The following is a 23068-nucleotide window of genomic DNA, read 5'->3' on the forward strand; positions in this document are numbered from 1 at the left end:
TTCCTGGCCTCCAGAAAGTTCTAATTTCCGGTAAGGGAGTGGTCATTAAGTATGAGAGCTATGCTGGGGCGGAGGGTATTTAGGAGGGGTACGGGATTTTTTCAGTGCTTGAAGGTGGGGTATGAAATCAAAATTACAGTTTTTGAAAACATTTTTCCTAGTGTTGTGTAAAATAGTTGTTCAATGTTCCAAGTATTTGCTTAAATGTTCAAAGTACTTATTTTAAAAGTTTCAAGTATTTATTCACGATTTTGCAAGTAGTTATGCTTTTTCAAATGCCGTGCTGGCTGAGTCATCAGACTGTTTACTTTGGCTTGATTCATACTCATCAGATGAAGCTGAATAGTTACCGTTGGCAGTTGATGAAAAACACTGAAAAATTGTTCTTTGTGGCTTGGCACTCAAACGAGTTCCCTTCCTTTTTCTATTTCTCTGAGAAGTTAATCTCTACTGTAGGTTGTCTTTCATTTTATCAGTCAGGTTTTACACCAAGGTATGGGCAGCAGGATCAAACAATTTTTCATTAATAAGCCATAATAATGCTTTATGATGATATCTTGAAACAAGTTTGGCATCTTTCTCTAAATCAGAAAGCTGAATAAACTTTTTTGCAATTTCTTTTCGCAAATCATTTAGGCTAAGTCTCCCCTTTGTCAACAATTTTATCTTTTTTATTATTATTATTAACTTAAAACAACTACAACTCTAATATTTACATTCAACTGTGGGAAAAGACCCAAGGTCATCGTGTTCCCACTACGAGGGACATTTACAATAAACAATCCTTTACAAAGAATATATACAACAAAACTAAGGGGGGGGGGGTAGCTGCTGTTTGGGGTTTCACTTAAAGCGTTGAGTAGTCTTAATGTATGATATAGTGGCATCCATGATCATTCTATTACTAATTATATTCAATCGTGAACTGCCATATAAAAGGAAATCGCACAAGGCTGTTGTATCCATATCATTAATGTCAAGGGCAGGGTTTTCTGAAAGCTGACCAAAGAGATCTGTACGCATCAAATCAAACTGTGGGCAATGCAGGAGATAGTGTTCATTGTCCTCTTTTCCAGTTCCACAACTAAAAATTGGGTTTAGGCAGTCAAAGTTATGCCGGAATCTATGTTCGTTTAATGCACTAAAATTCAATCGATTTTTTGTTGAAGATCTAACACCGTCAATGTCATGAATGTTATAAGTAGAGTTTCCTAATGGTCTTATGATTGCAAGAAGTTTACGTTTGAATTCAGCAATGCTTACAGAATATTTTATATCATCACAAAGAAGATTCCATTCCAAAAGAGTATTTTATCACTTCCTCTGCTTTCACAATAATTCATATCGAGAAACTCTTTGGTAGTGGATGCTGATTACCACGAGTTATGGTTAAAGTATAGTTTAAATTTTTGATGCAGAAATATTCATTTTTCAGATTTGAAATGATACAGTACACATAAAATTTTGAGGCTGGCAAGGTTCGCCCCGTCGTATCAGATTATTTTGGTGTGGCGTAACAACATGCAAGCAGTGGACCATTTTAATGTAATCACTAATTTTCATCAGTTAGAGCCGAGAAGGGGTTTGAACCAACTTTTAAATATTTTGAAGAGGTACGAAACAATTAATTGAAAAGTTAGGATGGGTTCGAAATTTTCACAAAGATTCTGTAAATACCCTCCGCCCCAGTTTAACATTCCAGGCCACGTCCGTTGCAGGGTACTCGAACAGCTAGCTGTTCGTGCCATTGCGCCCCCACTATAACTGCCACCTTTAAATTTTCTCTGGACCGGCTCCTGCCCTAAATTGTTCTTCTTGATGAAGGTGCAGTGAAGAAAATTTCCAGGAGGAAAGACGATTTACCATTTGACTTTCTCTTTTTCGCCACTCTAGAACTCTTCAAATTCTCTCTGTACATTTCAACCTTAGCTAACCATGGTGCTTTGCCATAAATAAAACACGGCGTAGATCCTAAACAAAAATGCATGTTCTTCTAGCAACCGCACATTATAGCCCTTTTTTAAAAGTGCTCATGGTTCCTGGCATATAGTACAAGACGTAATGTAAAAGAGATAAAGGTCTTTTCAGATTCTGGTTAGATTCGTACAGATCAGGGTTGATGTGCAGCCAGCCACCTATGTTCCTGAAGACATGCTTTGATGAAAACGACGAAACTTATGCTTGGTAGCATGTGTGTACAGCATCTACATCCACTACTCTCTCATCCCTCTCTCGCTCAAGGCTGGAATGTGTATATTTTAACAGCGGAGATTGCCGGGCGGATGATTATCAATTCCCTTGCTGCCCTGTTGATGTGTCACCTTGGAAACGACGTAAATGGCGGCTAAACCACAACTACAGAAAGAGAATTCTGATATACATATTTTATGACTTTATACAAGCATTGTATGCAACTATGAATAACGTTGCTTAGGTCATTTTAATAGGATTGTAAACTTGTTGATATGCAATGCAGATTTATGACAGATTTATGGAAAGCTGAAGTCCTCAACTTCGGCGAAGAGGTGTTATAAGAAGACAAGCGCATAGAAACTCTCTAGGCCCTGCTGTTTTCTGCCAAGACTTCCGCGATAAAATAGAAAAAATGGAAAGCAAAGGTGCAAGTCTTTTTCCAGTGGCAAAAGGTGTCCAGATACCGTTTGTAGGCAAGGATCTGTTGAATGATGCAAGCTCTGGTGCAGATTTTCTTTCCAATGCACGAGTTCCTGTCCCTCAGAAAGAATTTAAAGCAGCACCATCGGTACAAGGTAAAACTGCTCAGAACGCAGGTAAAGATAAAAGAAGATTCAAGGACAAATCTAAAGGGAGATTAGATGAAAAATATTTGGAAAGGATAAGTGATGGACTTTCGTTCTCTTCTGAAGTTATTGATGAAAGAGTAAAAAATTCGAAGCCTTATTCCTTTGATAAGAAACCGGATGCGTTCAAAGGTTTTAAGAAAAAGAAGAAGAAAGCTGTCCTTGTTGGGAGACATGATACAAGATTCGCTGTCACCAAACATTACCCATGTTTCATTAAAGGGCCGAGTGAAAGTGAAGTGACTTTTCAACCAAAATCATTGCCAAAAATAGCACAAAAAACAAGCATTGAAAGTTTGAAAGAGAAGCAAGTTCTCCACAAACAGATAGAAAATATTTCAGTCAAGAAAGTACCATTGACTTGGGATGAGTATTTAATGACACTTTTAAGCAAAGAAACTGCTGAAGTGGTTATAAAAGAGTACACTTCAGGACCCCAACAACTGAAGCTAAACAAAATTATCAAGAATTCCCCAGAATGTGATGTAAGAATCCACAAGTCGAAGTCTCAGCAAACAGACAGTTCAGGAGCTGTACAGGTATGTTATTTAAGACAGCACTCTTTTTAATACCTCTAGAGTCAAATCAACGGATCTATCTTTTAGTGAGATTTCTCTAGTCATCATATTGTATGTGTTTCATTCGGGGTAAGCTAAGAGTAAAAAAAATATTGGTGTTTAGCTTGCTGAAATAGAGGCATAAAAAGGCTTGTGGGTGTGGTGGATGTAGCTTATATGTTTTGATTCAAGGGGTGGACAAAATGTCCTATGTGAAGGTTTCTTACAGAATTCTTTGAAGGCCTTGGCCCCTGCAGTTCCCCTCAGATGTTGATGTCCTTTTCAAAAGCTTTTTTCTCAAAGTTGAAATTTAGTCATTGGTGTAACATACCCAACATGTTTTGGGCAGATGATGGTTCCTATGAAATATGCATGTATGATGTATGTGGCAAAAGAAACACGAGCAACATCGTCTTTTGATATAGAGTTCTCAAGTGTGACATCACAAAAAGCTATTTTTAGAGTTTTTGAGTGCAATTAAACAATGTAAATTCTGAGATTTTTTACTTGAGTATTTGTAAAATAGGGGAATACTTTATCTCATTTGGAACTGAGTTCATATTTGGCTACATCTGTATGATACGGTATTAATCCATATATCTTGTAATGTGGCTTTGCTGTTATGAATTGGGAGTTTCTTAAGTAATATGGACATTCATTTATGGAAAATATTTCATCCATGAAAGGTGAATTCAAACCGTTGAATGTTTTGTAAATTTCTATCGGAAGATATTTTTCTTATGAGATGTTATTGTTTTATTCTTTATTAAAAATTATTCAAAAGTTTATTCATAATCATCATGAGCTATTCTCATTGCTCTTTCATGAATCCAGTTTATCCAGCTATTCCTACTGCAAAACATCAAAATAAAAGGACAATAATTAAAATATGATAATATGAACATTTTCATTAAATGAATTTTGCTTAGATTCGTCCATATACGAAGCAATCCTGGCTAGAGTGTTTACCTTTTCCCAGCTTATTTATAAAAAACTTTAATATGTTATTCTATGATACACAATATATATATGCTGCACAATAACTTAAAATGTATCATCTAATTAGAGAAAGAACATGAAAACATTGCATATTAGGAATGAAAAAGTGGTAACATCCAGCTGTTCATGAAATCTTCTATAATGAAGAAATTAACACCACTCAGACCACAACAAATGAAGGAATTTTTGGGGCAGCAGTGTTTGTTTTTGGAGGGTAATACCAGGGTCAGACATGTTGAATGCAACATGGGTAAAATAAGCACATTCAGGTCTTTAAGATTTCTTGTAAGTGTCAAGAATAACTTCTAGCAATTATTAAAAGCAATAGCTTAAATATGAAATGATCTACAAAAAGTTAAAGAAATATGCTGAACTTATTAACAGAAAGTAAAGTGAAGGCTAGTAACTGTTCATATTTATAATCATGTTTTGTTATATATCTTGTGCCATATTCTCCATTGAGCTCGGTTAATTTGTCAGGATTCAGAGAATAACATTAAGTTTGATTGCAGTTAACCATTCTTTGAGATTTTTTCAGTATAAATGTAGAATACTTTTCTTTTTATAAATAAAAAGGAGGAAAATACTCAAGAAACACAAGATAAATCTTCTGTGGAGGACTGTTGGGAAAAGCCAAAGAATAAAAGTAATTTATACTCAGAGCAAGTGAAGCAAGGTGCAATGCCAGTCTTTAAGCAAAGATCTAACCCTAATGAAATTGTGCTGGACACTGATTTAAAAACTATCTATGGGAAAGTTCTCCAGTCATCATTTCCTGCTCAAAGGGATAACTGGTACAACTGGGATTCCAATCCAAAGAAGCACAAGAAAACTAAAAGGAATAAAATGGCCAAAGGGATGCACCATTGGAAAGATTATCCAGATGTGATTGATGTGAGTGTTGCAAGCATCAGGTTACAATACTGTATGTTACCATGTGTTGTTGACCAATACTGTTTGTTGCATAGCATCACTAAACCAATGCCAAGCACTTATGCATTGGGGGCAACCACCCCTCTTCAGGGCCTGTGCCATAGCTGGGGCGAGAGGTCCATGGGGCCATGGCCTCCCCACATCTTTGCTAACTAAAAGACAAAAATTAGATGAAATGATTTTTATAGATAAACTTTTAGATAACAGCAAATACAGTGGACTGAAGTCCACAAGTAAAACAGCATCAGCAAAATGATTGCCACAATTGGGGCTGAAGGGGGTGGGGGAACTTCATTTACATTCCAGGCCCCTCCAGTTAAAGGTCATTGGCCTGGACCCTTGTCCTTTGGTCCTTTTGGCGTCCCTGATGCTATCCCCTTGCAGTGCAAATGTCCGTGCCTTCAGTCATTATTTGTAAAAAAAAATCTGGTATCTTTTGTAAATATTTCAGAAATGTTACTAAGGCAACAATTTTCTATTTCTAATACTCTCATGCTACAATGTGTAAAAAATTGTCTCTTGGCCCCCCTTAGAAAATGATTATGTGAGTGGTGCCTATAGCACTGAGTTGCTATTTCATTTATCTATGGGTTTTTAGCATACTTTTTGTGGTGCTTCTTAGACAAATATTTTTTCCTCTTTTAATTGTAGAATAATGATGTTCAGCGAATATCATTAAAATCGGTGACTCCAACAAAGTCATATGCAGAACTCGACCCAAAAATTGTTAGAAAACAAAGAGAAGATGCAAACTTAGTGCGCATTGGTAGGTTTTCATCAACAAAGCTTTCACCTGGATTTCAATTTGGTTTCAATTTAAAACTTTGCTGATCTGGAATCTTTGTTTATAATTGGTCTTCATCCGTTTTATTCATAGCGATTTTAAGGTTTATAAAGATATGAGGGAAAAGATATTTAGGTTAAGCCATCATTTGCACGAATAGCAACACAACGACATCAAATCATCATTTGCTTTTCCAGAATGTTGCAAGTAAGGTCTTTGTTGATTTAGCAGTGAAGACTGCCTCACATCTCAACTATGAATCTAATTTCTTTTTTGTGATGACCAAAAGTTGATAAGAACTTTATTCTTTTTTTCAAGTTGAAGAATGGAGGTCGAAGTGGTTTCTTGAAAAGAAATGGGAAAATAGCACATCAAAAGAGCTTATCGATGGAATGAATGACATAAACGATCACGTGAGGTTATCAGCTGTCTCAGCATGCAGTAAGGCACTGTTGAATAAAAAAATTGTAGAGACGAAGGAGCAAGCGAAAAGTAAGTTTCATGCGATGACCAACTCTACTAGCTAAAAATCATTTATTGTTTGGTATGGAATATCATGAATCGTATTTCATTTATCACAATTCAATTCGAGAGGGATTTAAGGAGGGGGGCAGGGGGGCAGGATACTTCTCTTACTTTGTGTATAGGCTTGGTGTTAAATGGTTATTGTCCAATTTAATTTCTTGGTTTTTTACTACTGTCCAGTGCCCTATTTCTCAAATCTTTTCTACGATGTTGCTGTACTTAATTCGTAATTCTTTATTTAGACCTATGTTTATATTGACCCTTGCTTTGAAGCAAGCCTGGCTTAGTATGATATTTCGCTATTGTAAAGATACAAAAATCTGAAAGTTTGAAAAAGTCTGAGATAAAGAGTGTTAATATCAGTAGCAACAGTCTTTTTGAATCTCACTTGGCCGTAAATATGCTACTTAATCAAAATGCATCTAGGAGCTTACACCCCTATATCTTTGGTCCTATTTAGAGTTCAAAAAGTGGGGTTCACCTTCCCAAAAGCTGCTATTAGAAATGTGCCTCCAGGTATTGTCGTATGTGTCTCTAATTTTATCGCATATCGTACATCAAACTAAACATTCAAAACAAGAAATTTTGTAAAAACGCACTTGAAGTTTCTTTTCATATGTGCATACCATATTTTAATTTTCAAAGCACAATTACAATTATCAACGAAGAATTATTTTACGAAATCAGAGCTAGATCAGAGATACTTTCTTTTCTGTTTTTAACCAGTCCATTTTGTCGTTCTTTTTTTTCTTCAAGGTCTAGTAATTGATAAGAACCCAGTTTGAGCCTGTTGAACATTTACTATTGCAAACCTCAGCCCGTCAAATAGAACAAATAACAACATAAGGCCTGATGATATCTATTTTCTATTTGATGTCAGTCAACATCAAAAATTTGAGACTGTGCCTTTACTGTTTACCGGTCTGTCATAAGGTACTCAATGCCTTACAGGCAGAACCTTTGAAACCCAATGATCCTGAAATATAACTCCATAGGACACGCTTTGGTTTATCGAACATAGGACGATTCTAAGTTGCTACTCTGGGTTTCACGCTTACTCCGATTACCAGGCAACTGATTGAATTACTCTTTTTATAATTATATTAGTTGTTATGTTATTGAAGGTATGAAAGATTTACATTCTCATTAGTGTGAACTAGTGGTATTGAACAGTAATTAACTACATAGTTGCTCCCTGATTAAGACCAACGAGCATTGAAACTCACAATACCTCCAGGAACCTCTTCTTTCATGTTTATGTTCCCTCCTTTGCAGGGTTGGAGGATATGGTAGCTCTACATCTTTTTCCGTCTGGCTGTTCTTACTGCCTCACTGTATTTATTCCTGTCCAAGCCATTTTGTTGTCTGTTTACATCATTCTAGGTCTATCCCTCTTTCTCTTTCCATTTTTTCTTCCCTCCAGCAGTATTCTTGAAATGTTGTTTCTTCCTGTGACTTGACAGGAACTTAACAACTAAATATTATTGCACCAACAGAGAGAGTAGTTTTACCAGTTACCTGATGATCGCAACTTAGAACCAGATTCTATGTAACAAAATCGAAGCAAATGCAAATAAATAGAGCATAACAAGCAAATATTTTTTATTCTGCAGCGATGCAAAAATTCATTCGTTTACATGTCTTATCATCCATTTTTCTTCACAGATATACTTTTGAGAAACGACACCAGTGATTATGATTCAGAAGTGCAAATGTCTGCAGAAATTTTTGAGAAAATTTTGCAGTGTTTATCAGATAGGTGCAGACAAGTGCAGGTAGCCTCCGCAATAACGTTGTTTGCACTGAACAGAGGTACCCAGAAGGTAAGTCTCAGTGCTGGGTTTGTTATTTTTGCATTAAAAAATACCCAAAAATACTGGTTACTATTTGCTACACTTTATTTCAATAGTTTCTTTTTTCAACTAATTTGGTCTATACCAGAACTGCACTTCCCAGTAGGCCCGCTGGGCCCACAAACATCAAGGGGCCCGCAAACATCTAGGGGCCCATAGATATTTTTAGAAGTCTTATTCTCTTGCAAGATTTCCCTAGTGTTTCTCATAAAAATTTCCCTAGTGTTTCCGAAGAAAATAATTTTCCAAAGGCGGGAAAGGTGTGGTGAACAATATCAGTTTACAAAATGATTCATGGGATGGTCAGTTCCGATCAGTGGCGTAGATAGGAAAATTCATAGGAGGGGTGAGAACCTTAAATTTTATATTTTACATTAATTTGAACACAACATAACGACTTCAGAACTGAAATAAGAAATCTTGTGATATATTCAGATATTCTCATGTTAATTTAGCTTTAAAATCTTTCCTGTCAAAATATCACAATTAGATAAAAAATAGACAATAATGTTAAACTTCCGACAAACCGAGAAGTTTTCTGAGAAAATAGCAGTAGAAAGGAAAGATATTAAGACATTGCAGCAGCTAGAGAGTATGAAGTTGCAAAATGCCACCAGGAAATCTATCAAAACTTTGAAATAGCTTCCGACCTGAAGAAACTCATTTAAGAGAAAGGTTGTAATAGTAAAAATTTTGCCCCAAGGAGTGCAACTAACTGGAAGCATCCAAACTCGAAAATCTACCCGCGCGTACTTCCACAGCAACCACGGTGCCTCCTCGGGTAGTGGATAAACCGATACGTTCTTTTATAATGCAAACGATGTACTTGTCTAAAAATTGAGCAATAGATTTAATTTTACACATACCGAGTAAAACAATGTTTTCGACACAAACAGACGTTTTTGTAGCTACTGAGGCAAAGTTTTCAGCATTCAAATTATTATTCAATACTTACTGAAATTTTGTGAATCCCAAGTTCTCAAAGTAATATTTGTTCGGATTTTCACTCTAGTTGATAGAGAGGACCCAATTATGCATGGGCCCGGGGCTCAAGAATGTCAGTACGGCCCAATCTTTTCAACATTGAATTTTCAGGACATGGAAACTTTTATTTGTTTTTATGTAAATTTTTATACTACATTTGATAGTGCCAAGGGATGATGATATAGTTGGAGGGAAAAAGTTTCTGTAATTGATGTAAACTTTAATATGGTGTTTTTGTCTAGACCAAAAGAAAATATTGTATAAATCATACAAAATCATTCAAAATCAATGAAACGAGTCAGGACCCATTGTCACGAGGCACTCGTTTCGAAACTTTTTTTAGGATATCATTAGTTTAGTATCAAATCTCTTGGTATGTAGAGCTTCCATTTTCCCATTTTCCCATTTTCCGTATCCATTACTTCCACAAAACGTCAAATTTTAATTAAAACTGTAATATCATACCTGGGTTTCTACCGAGAGTTACATTGCCACCCATAGGGCGAGCAATGAGATTGGTGTCTTCTGTCTTTCAGGGTGCCAACAATGCCTTATTTAATGATGCCAAAAACGATGAAGTCGTTTTGGTTGTTATGTCTTCTAGTATAGGTGCCTTAATTTTTCTACACAGCCATTATTACAATGAATAGAATACGAGCAATATATGACTTAAATGTGTGTACAAAATTCAAATAAAATTGTGTAATCAATAATTCTTCTACTTTTGTAGGCAAAACAAATACTCCTTGAAACCCTTGATAGCGGAGGCGCACCAGAGAAATGGGCTGCTGCTCAGTGTCTTGCGTACGCTAGTGTTGATGACGATGCTGTTATCAATGAGCTTATAAAACACATAAACTCAGCGGACCTTGTGAAGCATTCGAAATCAGTTAAGCTTCTGGGGAGGCTAAGTAAGGAGTCAGTGAGTATTAAAAGGGTAGCCATGTCAATACACCCTTTTTCGTTAATTGTTTGTTCCCACAATGGCAGTTTATCAAGAACTTGGGTTAAGCAAGAAATAATTGCATTTTTTTATTTGTCTTTTAACCCTGGGGATATTTATGCTACAAGAACCTGCCTATTTGTAAAGTCGCCATTTCATATGCTCAGAATTCATTACTTGTTAATCGGAATTTTCCTCGTTTACCAGATAGGGGTGCATAAAGGAGTTTATCCCCACAGAAAGTAAGAAATTGCCCATCTTAACCTGAACCTACTCATTTTTCGACGTTTGTGTGTTTAAAGCTACGTGATACCTATCTCTCAGAGTCTTTTTTGCCGCTTCTTAGCTCACTCCATACCACCAGTGGTCAAAACAGCGCTGTTATTCAACCACAGGGAAATAAATACCTTGCATTATGATTTATCTGTTCATAAAATTTCAGAGACTCTTTTTTAACGTGGCTAACCCTAATCGCCTCATTAAATCCCTTTGATAAACATGATACTCTTTTTCATTATTGTCTGACCATTTACATTTTCAGACAGTCACTTTCTAACTCCTCTGACAAGTGCCCTTGAAAGTTCTAAAAAATTGAAAATATTTGCATATTTAGATAGAAACGAGCTGTAAGGAACATATTCCCAGTGTCCAGAAATAGTGATAGTCGTACAGTTGTCCTTGTTTTCAATATTTTTCTCAGTAAGGTTTTAAAGATTTTAAAGAATGAAGACCTTTTCGGGAGTTACACGCTTTTTATTTTATATGCCCGAGGCATAGTTCTTGAAGTTCCTTATTTTTGGACCTCTTTGGATCGAATTGTGATACTTAAGGTTCCTTAATGAAAATTGCACAAAAAACGTTGGAATGCTGTACTAGGGTCGCTAGATTCTTAAATGGAGCGAGAAAACAAGGTGAAAAAATAGAAATTGGACTAGAAAGATATTTGATATATGAAAAAGTGGAAATTAAATCAAGATGCTATGGCGTTATAGATTTTAAGGGCTATGGTGTAGCAAGTGAATAGTAATATTGTCAGAGATTCGTTTAAAAGGTTATTTCACTATTGAAAAGTTTATTTCGTGTATTGTAGATGTAACTATTATCATAGACAACAATTCTGGACATTAGTTTGAGAAGAAAAGAATATTCAAAGCTGCATTATTTTTAAATGAAACCAATTGTTTTCGAAAAATATCTCATTGCAAAAATAAAACTGACTATTTAGCAAGGGCGGTGGGGGTTGTCCATTGATCAATGACATACGTGTTCCTCAAAACCGTCTTCAGAACCAAAGAACCATTGCGGTCATACGGTCAAAAATCATAATGAAGCCCAATGAATGCAAAAGCAATTCCCATCTAATACTTCATTTCTTTGCTGAAAAAGTATCCAGTGCTTGAGGAATTTTTCAGGAAGAAAGATTAACACATGTCTCTTCATTCATTCCTAATTTCGAAAATATCCAGTTTTATTTTTCCACCCTTTCACGTTCCAACATTCACGTTGAAATATTTTCTCTATTTCCTTTCCAGAACAGGGTTCAATTTATGCTAGCAGAGCAGCTAAACAGCAGCAGCTGGCGAGATCGTGTTGTTGCCTGTCAGGTTTTCCCATCACTGCAAGGTCCACTGAGTAAGGTACGGCCTCTTGACTAATTATGATGTGTCTTTAGACGGTTCTGTGTTTTGTATTCTTTTAGTGTGACCTGGATGAATATATTGCATCACTGTGGTGTCTCAAAGCAAAACTGCATAATAACGAAGATTAGTTCGCAATTGTCTGCAAGCCGAATTATTGGTTTCAAGTTTTACACATACACAGTGTAAATACACTTAGTGGGGGGGGGGGGGGGAGGGTGGAGAGAGATTTGTCAAAGCCCTTACGCCCTTTTCGTCAACATGACTCTGGAGATCTCTTATCAACGGTTTCTGTTTAAAGAATTTGGATCGTATCCAAGTTGGACGATAATACTTCACTTTGTTGATTCGTTGTATTGTACTTTCAACATCGTTTTTTATTATTCATCATCTGGTCCCCTTGTAATTGATCATAATTTAAATGCCTATTATCCTTAGCCTGCGCGCAGACTCCGTTCTGGTAAGATACTTAGAGAACTGTTCTGGTAAAATACTTAGACTTAGAGGACTGTTCTGGTAAGATACTTAGAGGACTGTTCTGGTAAGATACTTGAAGAACTGTTTTGGTAAAATACTTAGAGAACTGTTCTGGTAAGATACTAAGAGGACTGTTCTGGTAAGATACTTAGAGGACTGTTCTGGTAAGATACTTAGAGGACTGTTCTGGTAAGATACTTAGAGGACTGTTTTGGTAAGATACTAAGAGGACTGTTCTGGTAAGATACTTAGAGAACTGTTTTGGTAAGATACTAAGAGGACTGTTTTGGTAAGATACTAAGAGGACTGTTTTGGTAAGATACTAAGAGGACTGTTCTGGTAAGATACTTAGAGGACTGTTCTGGTAAGATACTTAGAGGACTGTTCTGGTAAGATACTTAGAGGACTGTTCTGGTAAGATACTTAGAGGACTGTTCTGGTAAGATACTTAGAGGACTGTTTTGGTAAGATACTAAGAGGACTGTTCTGGTAAGATACTTAGAGGACTGTTTTGGTAAGATACTAAGAGGACTGTTCTGGTAAGATACTTAGAGAACTGTTTTGGTAAGATACTAAGAGGACTGTTTTGGTAAGATACTAAGAGGACTGTTTTGGTAAGATACTAAGAGGACTGTTCTGGTAAGATACTTAGAGGACTGTTCTGGTAAGGTACTTAGAGGACTGTTCTGGTAAGATACTTAGAGGACTGTTCTGGTAAGATACTTAGAGGACTGTTCTGGTAAGATACTTAGAGGACTGTTTTGGTAAGATACTAAGAGGACTGTTCTGGTAAGATACTTAGAGAACTGTTCTGGTAAGAAACTTAAAGTTTGCACGCAGGCTAATGATAGTTTGGTTTAATCATTGACTTGACATTTGCTTGTATACATTGTGTGTTCAAAGCACACCGTGCCTTTGTCGTTGGAGTCGTTCATACGAAGTTTTCAGTTTTGTGACACTGCTACCTCCCTCCCAAGTCGTTAGCATACTGGCAAATCTTGGATAATCTTCGTTCTTTCAGGGAATAACAATTATCAGTTATTCGATTCTTGTTATCATGAAGACTCGATTGCTGAAAATTTTAATGACGTTGTTTCAATGATAAGTAACTAGAGCTGACAATGCTATGCTATCTATTTGTTGTACCAGATTTACCAACTGTTGTTTTTTCCACTCCCAGAATTAGCATACAGTAGATTTTTAGTCACACCAAAAATTGCTTCAAAAGTTTTGACTGCCAAAGGAGTGTGACTGTAAACAGAGCTTAATTCAATAGTTTTGCTATACTTTGCAATATAGCTATATCATAACAGCCTACTGTAAAATATGCATGATTTCTATAAGTGTTACAGTCCTTGTCACGATTTCGAAACACCTTTTTTTCGGAAAACTGTAATTATCTCACCACATGCGATACATTGGTTCAAAAGGTTATGTGACATATTATAATTTACTTCTACCAACTCTATTATAGGTTTCCATCTACGTAAAACAGTTCAACGCCTGTGACGACATCGAAACTGCTTTTTACACAATTATCTTTATCAGTTCTTATGGGGATAATTTACTCTCAAGTTTCCATAATTTCTTAATTTTTGTCCTTCCCTGTAGCATAGGATGTTTCATAAATTTTTCTTGCTCAAGGGAGATTGCAATTAGTTTCGCTTGCACCTGTTCTTCCAGTGTTTATGCATATGTATACAAAATAAATGTTGATTGATCTGTTCGACAGTGATGCAGAAGATCCGTAAACTAAATATTGCTAACTAAATAAAGCTCTGCTATAAGATACTTTGCATATTCTGCTGCTAGAAAGATCAACTTCTTTTGAGCTTTATGAAATATCAAAGGCGTAGACAGAGGGTCTTTGGGTGCAAACAAGACCTTCTTTGACTTACACTGCAGATCTTACTTTGGCATTTTTGATAAATGTCTCAAAACTCGTTAAATAAAGAGTCCATGGGGTTCACACCCTGGACTCTGCCGATGGGCCTTCATTTCCCCCAGACCCCACAGTTTCTGAAATTGAACGTCAAGCCAAATGACAAATTTCAAGTATATTTTGTTCGTCAATACACGTCCTGTAACTTGAATATACTAAGATTTTTTTGGCATTTTTGGTATTTAGATATTTTTTATAATTGTAAAAACTCAAAATGTTTGTCTCACTCAGTGCTATCAATTTGCAGGATGTTGCGAATAAGATCTCTCATTTGATGTGGAATGATTGGAGCAAGGATGTTAGAACAGCGGCTGCAAGAGCTCTTGGGCGAACCGGAAATGGAAAGGTTGGATAGTGATGTTTAAAGTGCCTGTGACATGATTTTCGTACTTTTCGGTTTATATATCTATTCTTATGTTAAAAGGCCTGTTATTTTCATTTCTGAGGTTACTTTTTACGTTTCGTGAGAAATGAAGGAGTTATTGGCGATCTTCTACGCCAAAATTCGCCATCTTGGTTTTCAGAATGAGTAGACAGTGACGTCACGGGAGGGACCCGATCGCCTCCTCCTTCGAGTTTTTATATCGTAGTCAATGAGGGAAATCTAACAGGTCCAAGATGAGCGATTTTTCCAGAGAAAGTAGTGGCAGCGAGAATGAGATTTTTGAAGGTAGCGCTTACATTGTTACAATAACGAGTTCATCCCATGACGTCACAAGAGAACGGCGAATGATGATAAAGCGACTTGGCTAGGCCGCACTATTTTGCTTAATTTAAATATCAAAACGCTTTTATTTCAAAAAAAAAGTTCAGATCTACTATAAGAGCAGTGCAACGCTTCAATTAAGAGAATAAAAAAAATCATGTCACAGGCACTTTAATGCTAGACGTGCCTGCAAAAATCACTTGAAACACCCAACCATTTGTGTTGTATTTTGATATTTTTAATTCATTCTCCTATTGATAGTTTAAGAAACTAATATACAAGCCATCTGAAAAAAGGCAAATTCCTATCAGGGGCGTAGCTTGACCTTCCAGGCTAGGGAGGGGTTGGGGGTTGGAGGGGGATGGAGGGGGTGGAGGGGGTAGGAGGGGGATGGAGGGGGTGGAGGGTCATGAGTAGTAAAATTTACCGACGAAGATATGGATTAAGAGAAATGTAGGTGCTATTTCACCTGCTGGCAGACGCCTTTACCGACAAACCAGGGATTTTTTGCACTAACTGAAGATTTACTATCATGAGTTGAAGACAAACTCATGAAGAATTGCGTCACATTGTGTCACACCCCCGACATCCCCCGCTAGCTACGCCCCTGATTCCTATTCTTCTACAACGTTTTATTGTAAACCAAAGTTGTTTCCAGGGAGAAAGGGGTAGCAGAATTCTCCATTAAAAATGTCATCTGAGTGTCCCAAGACCTTTTGCAGGAAATTTCTGCACACACAGTTTAGACAAAAGTTATCTGAGCTGGTGCTGCCTATAAAATTTTAAGTATTTGGAAATCTTTCCACGTAACCTGATATGTCTGAAGGAGGCCGACAGAGTACTGCTAACTAGGAGTGAATTCTCAATTCAACTCAACTCACTTCAATTTCTGTAAACCAGTCGATGCACGCAAGCTAATGCTTGAGCTGTATTTCCAAAAATATATGTTCTCAAATCAAATATATGAGCATGTGTTAGGGCCCGCGCTACGGGGGAAGGGGGGGGGGGGCAGAGGGCCCTTGCCTCACCACGTTTTTGCTAATTACAATATTTAAATCAGCTGAAATGATTGTAAAGATAAACCTTTAAGTAACAAAAAATATATTGAACCAAATTGCACAAGTGAAACAGTGTCAACAAAGTTTGCCTCAATTGGGGCTAGAGGGGCAAATCACTCCAAGAAAATCTCGTACACCCTTGGTGGAAATCCTATTGTTTTATCTAAAAAATCCTCGGAAATCCTTTTGTTTTAGGAAAATCTCGTACGCTATTTGCAAAAGTGAATTGCCCGTCGATTGGAGCTAGGAAACTTTCTTTTCATTGGTGCAGCGTTCAAAATTTCCTTCTTTTTTCAAGACTGTGGTCTTGCAGCAGGGACGTGTTAGTGTCTTGTAGAAGTATTGCAAGAATGTTTACTTGCGAGTCTCAAAATTTGTCAAAATCAAGAATAATTTAAGAACAAGCTGATGCTGAGGTGCTGTAATGTATTTTGTATGACACAGCATTTGTTTATCAAGAATCTTTCTTCTTTTCAGCTCGTACACGATAAACTCAGAGATAGGCTCACCGATGAGAACGAAATAAATATTCTTGACGCCCTCAGAAAGGTAACATTTTAGCTTACATAATAGCAATACAGCTCTCGTTGCGTTATGTAATTCTAGTGTAATACAGAAACATCAATAACAAAATATCCTATGTCTCTGAGGCTACAGCCTGATCGTTGAGGTTCTTGTGGCCTGCCGTAAAGCCACTTGTTAACATGGCACTAATGATAGCTACTGATAAGCCACTTGTACACATGTCTATTACACTACTGATAGTCCTACCCGTCTAATCCCCTGAAATGACTTTGGAGTCAAAATAATCTTGTTGTTTGTATCAATTACTTTATGTATGATAATTGTTATAAGGATTCGTGAGGAATTCATTGTCTTCATCTGTTGTGACGTTTTTACTGAAGCATACCAAGTTTTGACTTAAATAGACCAATTATATTGAATAAAGATAAGCTAATCAAAGAATAGATGAATTATGAAAAGAAAGAGAAGACTATATTAGCACTAATAAGCATAAACCACTTGTTGGTCTTAAAGCTGAATTGACCTTGCAGATAGCATACCTTGGCATCATGACTGGAAGACTCTTGCCTGCTTTCTTGAAATGCCTTAAGAGTGATTACATCTCCATACGTCTTGAAGCAGTCAAGGTATCATTCCTCAATATATAATTTGGCAACATTTTATGTGAACCATTTTACTTATGCTAATGTCCACTAGAAACAGATATAGAGGTAAATGTAATATAAGGTAAATATAATTTCATGTTTATCAGAATTAGCGATTTTTATACACCTGGCAGTTTCGTGCTTTGTAAGAGGTAAATAATATTTGCGAAAGTTTGAAAAAAATGGAGACATTTTTGCGATTATTAGCGATATTTTATCTCTATAAGACTAAGACATGGATGCATCCTTTTCCAAAAGGTGTTCTAATAGAAAATTATTCACAAATGACAGTTGTGCTTTGAACACCTTGCCTATGGTTGCAAGGAGTGTATACGTGAAACTATGCACTTTGGTAAGTAGTCTGGGCTGTTAGAACATGAATCGTGCAAATTGTGATACCAGCATGAAGATGGTTATACTGGGGTAATTTCACACGCTGATGACGATGCCGAACAGACACAAGCCGAAAAATGCCCCCAAGTGCTATTTTTAGACTGGGGTACTTGGCCCCAGTCCTCGAATTGGGCCAATCTCCATATGTCATTACTGATTTATGGAAAAAGTGGGAAAGGAAAGATTTAGGTGCATTATCATATATCAAAATATATTAAGAGAAAATGAAATGAGAAATTGCCCCTTTATGCTATTTTTAGAATATGAAATTGGTACCCATGTCTCTGTTTAGGCATTAATCTCTAAATAATTACTCTCTTTTATATGAATATGAAATGTAGCTTTCTCTATTCTTTCAACAAACTGAAAAGTAATACGAAAAGATGTAATAGACAATTTTACCCCTTGATGCTATTTTTAGAATGGGGTACTTGAACCCAGTTCTCGAATTATGGTTTTACCTTCATAGTATAGGCTCTAAGCACAGTATTTGACATGAATTGTGCAAATTGTGGTACCAGCATGAAAATGGGTACACTGGGGCAATTGGACCCGTTGATATTGATGCTGAACAGACACAAGCTGAAAAGTGCCCCTAAGTGCTATTTTTAGACTGGGGTACTTGACCCCAGTCCTCAATTTTGGATTTCATCCATACGTAGTTAACTAAAGTTCAAAATGAGTGTGAATGTATAGGTTTAAACACAATTCTACACGATAAAAGTATAACAAAGAAACAATATTATCCTTTCATTATATTTTTAGATTAGGGCTGTTGCCTCTAGGCCTTTATGTAAACACTCTTCTACAAGCCATTACTTGCTTTTGACGTAAACATGATAGTATGACTATCTACCTTTTTGGTTAACCAAACAGTACTTTTAGAAAAAAGTAGAATATTACCTCTAGATGCTACAAATGATAGACCCATTTTTTAGACTTGTTTCTATTTAAGTTATTAATCATTACTGCTTTTAACATAAAATGTCTAGCATTCTATACTTTGTGATACACTAAAATATGACGGAGAGATAAAATTCCGCCTAGTTTCTCTTTTCTGAATGGGATACTTAGATCCAAGCTCATTCGACTTTTTCATCTACAGTTAAATATCGATAACTTTGATGCAAATACTAAAGTGTAGCTTCGTACAACTTTTCAATCACCGAAAAATATTATGAAAAAACGCAGTTAATATATGCATAAAGCGATACGTTTAAGTATGTACGCGTTTCCTGCCTCTGAAGGTCAATGCAATTTATCACATGTTCAGGAAAATGTGACTTTCACATTTCGCTACTTCTAAAAGTCTCATACAATTTGTATAAAATGCTGACTATCCAAAGTAGCAGAAATGCTAAGTACCCTTACTGAACTTTCAAACTCGAACATATTCGGAATGGCGAAAGTCGTTATAATTATAGGCTACTTTCAAATACGATTCATGTTTCAAATACGATATATTGGCAGCCAGCGCAAGTAGTTTGTATGACAAAGGCTAAACATCTAAGGTACAAATCTAATGAAGGGCATTAGAAACATGTGGAAATTTCACTCCCTTATTGTTTTAACTAGCAACAATAGCATTGACTCTAACAGTAAACCAATAATAGAATTGCACTGATTCTTCTAGCCTCTGTGTTTTCCAAATTTCAATCGGTAGTTCCTCTATGCTTTTCTTGAAGGCCTCTGAGAGGTGAAGTAGCAATCCAGAGTTTTAATATTCACTTTATTTCGTATTCATACCAAAAATAGTAATGATTTATAAAAGAAAGCTTATAGAGGCCTAGGCCCCAGTAGTCAATTCTAAATATAGCATCAAGGGTAATATTTTAATTGTTTCTGTGTTATACTTTTATCGTGTAGAATTGTGTTTAACCTATACATTCACGCCCGTTTTAAACTTTAGTTAACTACGTATGGATAAATTCAAAATTGAGGACTGCGGTCAAGTACACCAGTCTAAAAATAGCACTTAGGGGCACTTTTCAGCTCGTGTCTGTTCAGCATCATTATCAACGTGTCAAATTGCCCCAGTGTACCCATTTTCAAGCTGGTACCACAATTTGCACAATTCATATCAAATACTGTGCTTAGAGCCTAGACTATGAAGGTAAAACCCAAATTTGAGAACTGGGTTCCAGTACCCCATTCTAAAAATAGCATCAAGGGGTAAGATTGTCAATTACATCTTTTCGTATTACTTTTCAGTTTTTTGAAAGAATGGAGAAAGCTACATTTCATATTCATATAAAAGAGAGTAATTATTTAGAGATTAATGCCTAAATAAAGACGTGGGTACCAATTTCATATTCTAAAAATAGCATAAAGGGGCAATTTTTCATTTCCTTTTCTCTTAATATATTTTAATATATGATAATGCACCTAAATCTTTCTTTTCCCACTTTTTACATAAATCAGTAATGACATATGGAGATTGGCCCAATTCGAGGACTGGGGCCAAGTACCCCAGTCTAAAAAAAGCACTTGGGGGCATTTTTCGGCTTGTGTCTGTTCGGCATCGTCATCAGCGTGTGAAATTACCCCCGGTGTACCCATTTTCATGCTGGTATCACAATTTGCACAATTCAAGTCAAATACTGTGCTAAGAGCCCAGACTAAAGATGAAGCAAAGTAGAATGGGCTATTTACGTCTACCAGCTTTGGAAATTGATTTACTATGTGGTATTGTAGAGTATGTTTTTTTAGGTAATAGCTTTCTGTAAGTTCGTATGCTTTTCATCCTTGAGATCTTAATAAGGAATATGATTCGTTGGCTATTTTGCTGCAAGGGCAGGGTTGATAGTTGAATTGTCATTTACATGTGTATCCACCTTTATTTTCAGACCGTTTCTGCGATTCGTTTGTCTCAAGATGAAGTTATTAATGAGCTTCTGAAGCTTGCAAACGAAGAAAGAAATTGGAAAGTGAAAGCTCACTGTATAAAAGGTAATCACCTAGCTTTTTTAATGGCAAGTGGTGCAATAAACTTTGATACATAGTCAGGCTCGTACACAAAGTACCTTCGAGCTTAGGGTTCTCTTGTTAAGCCAGCTTTCTATGATTGACTATTAGTTAGGGTGGACTACAAAAAGCATATACATAATCTCCCAGACTATGAATAACAAAAGAGTATTAATACAAAATATAAAAGTAGTACACAAGAGTACAAAATATAAAAATGCCTTTGAGAATAGCAAACATCTTAGAACATACTAAAGCTTTTCGTCTGACACTCTTCAGAGTATAAAACATCAGAACAAGGATCAAAACACTACGATTCGTAAAATGTTTTATAATGTTTGCTTTTTTCAATGTTTTATATTTCTTAAAACGTGGTATTAACGTTACTCTTGTGTTATTAACATAACGAACAATGGCTTTGGCTTCACCGTCGTCCGCTATTTGTATGCGTAACTTTCATTGTAACAAAAAGGTATCCTAGGTTAGTAAAAGTTTTTCAGTCACTTGTAACAGGTTTTTTAAAAAGTTGTCAAACATGAGTGAACACTTTTCCAGCAATTGGTCTCGTTGCAAAGCCTACTGATAATGTTCAGGAAGTTCTTCTTTGGTGTCTACGGTATGAAAGACAAGCTGCGATTCGAGCAGAAGCTTGTCGTGCCATTTGCAGTTTGAGCCTTAAGTCAGACAGGGTCATCAGCATTTTGCAAGATCGACTAGTTGTTGAAGAAGATTCTATGGTTCTAAGGTACTTATTTGCATTTAATTTTTACAAGCCCGTAAGTAACTCTAATAGACTGAAAGGGGAAGGCCCTAAACGTGGACAGGATGATCAAGTGCTAAAAGCTTTTGGATTGATTGCCTAGATGTCATTTGAACGTAAGCAAGAGCTACGTCCTGAAATGGGCTTCTGGTTTGCAAATCTCCCTGCAATTATGATGTCATCGGCAGGTGTGTGACATTACAAGGAATTGAAACAGATTTGGGATACCCCTTAAGGATTGGACTTAAGGATAGCATAAGCCCAACTGACAGTAAACAAAGATTCCCAGTTTTGATCCAGGCTTTCAGTTGTCTGCACGCAAAGAAAGAAGAATGCTTTTCTCAAGTTAACAAAATGATATTCTTTTAAGGGTTTTGGCAATTCATTTTGCGTAAACTTATTGCTTTTCTTCGTTTGCTCAGGGAAGTGACTGCAACACTCAATGAACTTGGAGAAGAACCCACAGGCGATCTGACGATGATCAAGGCTATTCAAAGAGAAGTTAAGAGGCTTTGTAATCGTGACAATATTGCCGATGCAATCGTGAATCAAGATCTTCAAGAAACATTTAACGAGAATAAGCAGAAATATTTGATGATTGATGATGGGTCTAAAAATGATCAGGTAATAAAAGCAACTCTAGCGGCTGCTATACAAGTTACTGTACAATGAAGAAAGATTGTTTTGGATCTTGTAAATTATATTCGTAATTGCTGTTTCATATAAGCACATGAGACATGCTTGCAAGTTCAGTAAAATTAAAAATTAAAAGGAAAGAACGGGTCATTTGAAACTAGAATTTTCTTATCGGATGAGATTGATAAATTTTCTAAAGAAATTTCCGTATTTCTGCTGTACATAGTTATGTCGTAAACAAACCGCAACGTAGAGAACAGGCTAGGGGGGAATGGGAGAGGGGGCAAATGAAGAAAAAAAACGACTAGACACCACGCCCACACAAGAAATAAGAGAAATAGTTAGTTAATATACTGTAGCTAGAATATTATGATCAAGTTGCATATAGGTAGAAATGCCAGCGGTGGATTAAAAGCCTAGGGTAACTTTGGACACTTTGGGGCCTTGATTCATTGAATTTGATGTTAGGTCTTGTGCTTTCTCTTCTAGGATAATTTCCAAGAGACAGAGAAAGGTTACACTTCATTTGGAAAGAAAGTGATGAATAGATTTGACCCAATATTAGAAGGTTATAAAATAAAATGTCAGCAAAAAGTTAGAATACCTTCAATGCCAGATGTTCCTGATTCAGAATTGCAGCTAGATGATGACCAGAGTGATTCAGGTAATGATGAAAGATCCGTGTCTGATAACCAAAGCCAGACTGACCCAGAATCTGATCACAATTATGAATCAGAAAATGATCTACTTGGTTCTTCAGAGGCTACAGATTATGATGACTAATTAGTGATTTATAATGAAACGCAACATTAGATTTTAAGAAGATTTAATTGATACAACTAGAAACCTTTTTAAAACAAAATTTTTGCAAATACACAGTTTGTAAATACAAAGAGGTAAAAATATTTTCACGCACGGCAGCTTTAAAA

General features: G+C 36.3%; 1 protein-coding gene across 1 annotated transcript; it reads left to right on the top strand.

The window, feature by feature from the left end:
* The first annotated feature begins 822 nt into the window (after positions 1 to 822).
* Positions 823 to 22922, top strand: LOC135696366 (uncharacterized). Its single transcript, XM_065215738.2, has 15 exons — positions 823 to 3358; positions 4952 to 5269; positions 5960 to 6074; positions 6411 to 6584; positions 8283 to 8457; positions 9697 to 9712; positions 10185 to 10376; positions 11930 to 12034; positions 14701 to 14799; positions 16695 to 16766; positions 17273 to 17368; positions 20626 to 20728; positions 21299 to 21488; positions 21926 to 22127; positions 22629 to 22922. Exons 1-15 carry the CDS (start codon positions 2606 to 2608, stop codon positions 22920 to 22922), a joined length of 2904 nt encoding a protein of 967 aa, XP_065071810.2. The 5' UTR covers positions 823 to 2605.
* The last annotated feature ends 146 nt before the right edge of the window (positions 22923 to 23068 follow it).

This window comes from Rhopilema esculentum, chromosome 14, assembly GCF_057945365.1.
Source record: "Rhopilema esculentum isolate cy_ngs chromosome 14, ASM5794536v1, whole genome shotgun sequence".
NCBI classification, from domain to species: Eukaryota; Metazoa; Cnidaria; class Scyphozoa; order Rhizostomeae; family Rhizostomatidae; genus Rhopilema; species Rhopilema esculentum.